Source organism: Merops nubicus, unplaced genomic scaffold (genome assembly GCF_000691845.1).
Source record: "Merops nubicus isolate BGI_N331 unplaced genomic scaffold, ASM69184v1 scaffold21649, whole genome shotgun sequence".
Classification (NCBI taxonomy): domain Eukaryota; kingdom Metazoa; phylum Chordata; class Aves; order Coraciiformes; family Meropidae; genus Merops; species Merops nubicus.
Genome location: NW_008632241.1, coordinates 1 through 5,144, shown reverse-complemented (window position 1 = coordinate 5,144; position 5,144 = coordinate 1). Strand labels below are relative to the sequence as shown.

The 5,144-nt window shown below is 43.1% G+C and overlaps 1 protein-coding gene across 1 annotated transcript in view; it reads right to left on the bottom strand.

Moving 5' to 3' along the window:
• LOC103780214 (thrombospondin type-1 domain-containing protein 7B-like) overlaps positions 1-5,140 on the bottom strand; it is a gene marked incomplete at both ends in the record, with an annotated part of 67,229 nt that extends 62,089 nt beyond the window's left edge. The window contains one exon of the mRNA XM_008947874.1: positions 5,085-5,140. Within this exon, the coding sequence (XP_008946122.1) occupies positions 5,085-5,140 (56 nt within the window). The remainder of the gene's footprint in view (positions 1-5,084) is intronic.
• Between the last annotated feature and the right edge of the window lie 4 nt (positions 5,141-5,144).

Here is a 5,144-nt window from a genome sequence, read left to right as displayed (position 1 = left end):
GTGGCACAGCAGGTCATTCCTGCTTCCTCCTGGACTATGGGGGTTTATTCTGCTCTCAATATCCACAGTAGGTTTAACACACAAGTGTAATTTCTCTGACATTGACCAAAGCCACCAATGCCACTAGAGACATTCTGTTGTTATAGCAGCCCACACCAGAGATGAGCTGTACCAGCAGTAAACTAAAGGCCCAATACCACCCAGCCAACCTGTTCAGCATAGAAACACAGAATCATAGAATCCTTTAGGTTGGAAGAGACCTTTAAGACCATCAAGTCCAACCATTGAGCCAATAGGGCTCTAAAGTCCTCTGCTAAAACAGATCAGAATCTGTCAGGGTTGGAAGGGACCACAGCGTCACCCAGTTCCAACCCCTCTGCCATGAGCAGGGACACCTCCCACTACATCAGGCTGCCCAGAGCCTCATCCAGCCGGGCCTTAAAGACCCCCAGGGATGGGGCCGCAACCACCTCCCTGGGCAACCCATTCCAGGGTCTCACCACTCTCATGGGGAAGAACTTCTTCCTCACATCCAGCCTGAATCTGCCCACTTCCAGCTTTGCCCCATTCCCCCTAGTCCTGTTGTTACTCGAGATCCTAAAAAGTCCCTCCCCAGCTTTCTGGTAGCCCCCCCTAAGATACTGGAAGGCCACAATAAGGTCACCTCGGAGCCTTCTCTTGTGAAGAGTGAGATACCTCAGGAAGTGGAAAGGACATTATGCAATTCGATCAAAACTGGTCGGCTTTCGTGTACTCTTGTGATCCCTACACCAAAACCTGCCAGTGACAACAATTTCAAATGTCAACAGATCTAACAGCTCATTTTAACTCCTACCAATATCTAGTCAGACTGATGGAAACTCAACGTATGCAGTCCCAGCTATGACCCATGTTTATCTGCAGCTAAAAAAATCTCAGCTTTTCCCTTTGACTTCCCAATCAGCTTGTTCTGGGTTTTGACAATACTGTTTGAGTTACAGGAGTTGTACCTACTTCAAAGATTGACAGACCCCATTTGCCAGTGGTTAGAGGTAACTAACTAAGGTTAGTTAGCTTAAGGTTACTAACTAAGTTACCTACTAACTAGGTAACTCCCCAAATGGGGACCTCCAGTATCCAAAGGCAAGTTATATCAGCCTGCTTAAAAAAATGGGCAAGCAAAAGCTGCTAGTTTAGAAACAACAAAGTGCATGCTTTAGGTATCTAGGAGAGAACTTGGCTGATAAAACTGAACAGCTGTCCACATCATAAGCAGCGCTCTGAGTTTCCCCGCTAACCAGTCAGCCGAGGAAGCAGCAGCGCAGGTCCTGCAGGGTTCTGCTCCCAGCATGGCAAAGTGCTATTGCACTGTGACACCCAGCCGCAGCGCAGAGGAGCCCAGCGTGGAGCCGCAGAACCAAAGCTTCACCATGGGTGGTTCCTGATCCACGGGAGGCAACACTGCCCAGCTGAACGGAGGTCACTGCTGCACGCCCAGATCGGTGGAGGGCAAAGGGCTGAAGGGTAGTGTTGCCACCACTCCCAAAGTGAGCTCCAGCAGCCGACCAGCACGGTTCCCTGCACTTCATTCTAAGCCTTTCCTACTCTGCACTAATGCCTTATTTTTAATTGAGACACATAATGGGCCTCATTTACAAAGTGATACCATCACACCTGTATCTCAGCAATAACCTCAAGCCTTTTGAAAAAATCAGCTCTTAAAACTTTCCCATTTTCCATCATTTAACTTTTGAAAAGCTTTGAAATTCCAACAAAGCAAAAGGGTCTTTTTTTCTAAATCCTTGTCTTGTAACATAGCAACCACAACCAAACTGAAAGATTTAAAGACATAATCATAATTCTGGAAAATCTATCTATTCCCAGTGAACATGAAAGCTACACATGAAGGATAAAAATGATATAATACGTTGTTTTAAAAGTGATGATGCAGTGACAGTTATGCAACAAACAAGTACTCAATATCTTTCCAATTTATAGTAACCCCTTGGTCTCTTTAGTCTACAGGACTTATGCTCTTAGCACTTACACCAGTTTTATACTTGTATATACCCACTCACTTTAATTGAACTATCCCAAATTTATATCACAATAAAAGAAAGTAGAATCACCTCCTATGTACTTAAGCTTTTTAAGGGCTTAATCTAATCCCTTCAGAACAAATAACCAAAAGTAAAACAAAGCGCAAAGCTCTGGAGTCCTACCTGCAGTTAAAGTGTTTTATTTTCTTGCATTTAAACTATTGATTAAAGAAGTTATTGTGGACTTCAGCCATAAAGTTAAAAGGCCTTCCCATTTAACAGCAAATTTACACTAATTACTATGTACCTGTGATAGGACCTTTAGCTTGTAGCCTTGTCACGGACATAGAAGTAACACCTAATAGAGCAGTTTTGAAGTTGAAGGTATTTTTTAGAAGGCTGGGATATAAATTCACCTATCTACCCCTGCTGAGCACTACTCTGCAAGTGCTACCTCTTGAGCTGCTGCTTTTCTGTGTTGGTGGACATAATCCATGGTATGTTCTTCATTCAGTCACGGGGTGCTCTCTACCCCAGCATTAAAAACCAACCTCTAGAGAACCCCCTTCCTCCTTCTGCTCAGACTCGCTCTTTCCAGTCTGTGTCCTCCCTCCTTTTCTTTGCTGTGCCTGGAGCATGCTTTGGAAAATTCCTGCCCAAAGAATAAAGCTAAAGAAAAGGCTACCTGTCCTAAACTCAACCAAAAAACAGCAAATAGCAGATTTCTAGGAACTGGGAAAGTAAACAGGGCTTGCACCTTAAAAGATATTAAGACTAATCTGATTAGGCAAACACAAGCCAGAAAGAAAGAATGAACAGTCTGTGTTAAGACCAGACAAATGAAGGAGAGAGCCTTTTATTTCTGCTACTGAATCTCCTTAAATTCATCATCTTCTTGTAAGGAGAAGAAAGAAAGGATAACTGTTTGGTAAGCCTCAGCAAAGCTACAGAAAGGATGGCATATATTTAAGTGGAAGAAAAGCATAATCTTGCTCAGTATGACACTGCAAAGAGAATATGCTGAAATAAGGAGAATAGCAGCACCAAAGACTTGTGTTATTTTGTAGGGATTAACACTGCATCCCTCTATGGCTGAAGGCTGCTACTTTCCAATTTGAAGTACTTCCAGTAACTCAGCCCCCAGTTCCCAAAGACCAACACCAAATCATAAGGCCACAAAATGTAACATGGACCAATAGCATCCTTAAAAACATCTGGCTTCTGTACATGAATACAAAATTCTGGCCCCCACAGCCTTACAGCCAGCAGACCCATAGCATATACTGCAACATTACAGCTTTTTATTCCTGCTTCTTTCTGCAGTATTGAACAGCCAAATCAAAGTCTAATAATCAGGCACTAATGTAAAATTCTCCTCAACACTGCATAGAGAGAGAAGGTCACGGCCTACCACCTGCATTTGGAGATATTACATCCCTAGAAATAACAATTAATGAATACCAGAGACTTTTTTCCTGGTTTGCAATATTTTCAGTTAAGTGGCTCTATTAACCTGTAAGTCTACTGTTATTTTTCTGGGCTGGCTCATTAGGCAGTTTATCCTAGCTCACACAAACACTCCACTGAAGGTACTGCCTGAAGAAGTGAAGGTGTGTAGGTATGGCAGGATGGGGAAGGTTTAAGAGTTCATAGGCTCATAAAAACCTGGGCACAGAAGCAATATACCAAAACAAAAGGTTTCCGTCTACAGCAAGAAAACTATCAGTGCTATGCAGGTTCTCACTTTTGGGGCTCTCCTGGCTCTACCCCAAGAGCCCACAATCATTTGCACTTTAATACAGTGCAACGTCAAAAAGCAGAAGTGAGACTCTAGGGAGAGAGACATCTCTGCTCACTCCCTGATGAACTACCAACCAGTCTACCCCAATCAGGTGTCACCTGCACCCACGATCCTCTACAAAATCAGCAAGACAATGTGTTAATCTGTTGTCTTTGAAATCGAGGTGCATTTGGGCAGGAGCAAAAATCATTCTTTAAGAGCCTTTTCATAGGATGTAATCAAGCAACAGAATTTTTGGGTTTTTATACTTCCTCTCTTCTGCTAGCAGGGTGCATAAAAATGATTAGCATTTGATTTTGAATGAACCCAACAATACAGAGACACTTCTACAGGTTCAACCTCCCTAAGAAATGTATCTTGCAAAGGCTTTATCAAAGGTTTTGACAGTATCTGGCAAAGCCCCACAACTCATGACCTGAGCACTGAACAGACCTCCTATCAAACACACACTGATTCCCAGACAGGGAAATTTGTCTGCATGCATATAAAAAGCTATCCATTGTGAAACATTTTACAGTCAACCTCAGATCATGTCACACGAGAAATTAAGTGATTTTTTTTTCTTTGCCAAGCAAACTAGCAGCCCCCTATGCTAGCCTGGCCACACATAATGGCATGGATTTGTAGACCAGAAAGGAGAGATCCCCACCTTCTGCCAGAACAAAGATTGCCATAAACCAAGCAAACACTCATGAACTGCAAAGTTTCCCATTTCAAGAAGTACCCAGAAGGAAGCTGAGTAAAGTCCAAGCTACTGCCTCTTATCAGTTCCTATTTTCTTCAAGGAGGACCACGATCTTTTTATGGGGAATCATTAAATCTTATGTAAAAATTACAGTTTAAAAGTCAATAAAGCACAGCCCTGGAGACCTGCACAGTCTCTGTGCAGCTGAGGAAATTCTCTGAAACAACAATCAGGATGAAAGCCCCTTCAGAGAACAGGAGTACCTGCTCTCAATTTTTAAAATATGAAAATATAAACTGTAGTGGGTGTAATTTAATTTCATTTCTATCTGTAAGTGTAATTACTGTAATAACAATAATGATAATAGCAATAATTACAAGAATATTGCTAACAATAAATAATACCTCTAATCACAGTTACCATGAGTAAGTGATCAAATCCATAATCTCTCTGAGACAGAGAGCACACGTCACGCGACGGCCTCCGCAGACCTGCTCTGAGGGAGGAATCTCTGCTCTGCACAAGGCAGCACCAAACAGGGCCGGCTCCACATCCAGAAAGAGGGGGAAAGGTGCAATACCTGGGGCAGGGCTGCAGCAGGTCCTTCCCTCCCGCGCCGCACGCTTCCCTCTCCTCCAGC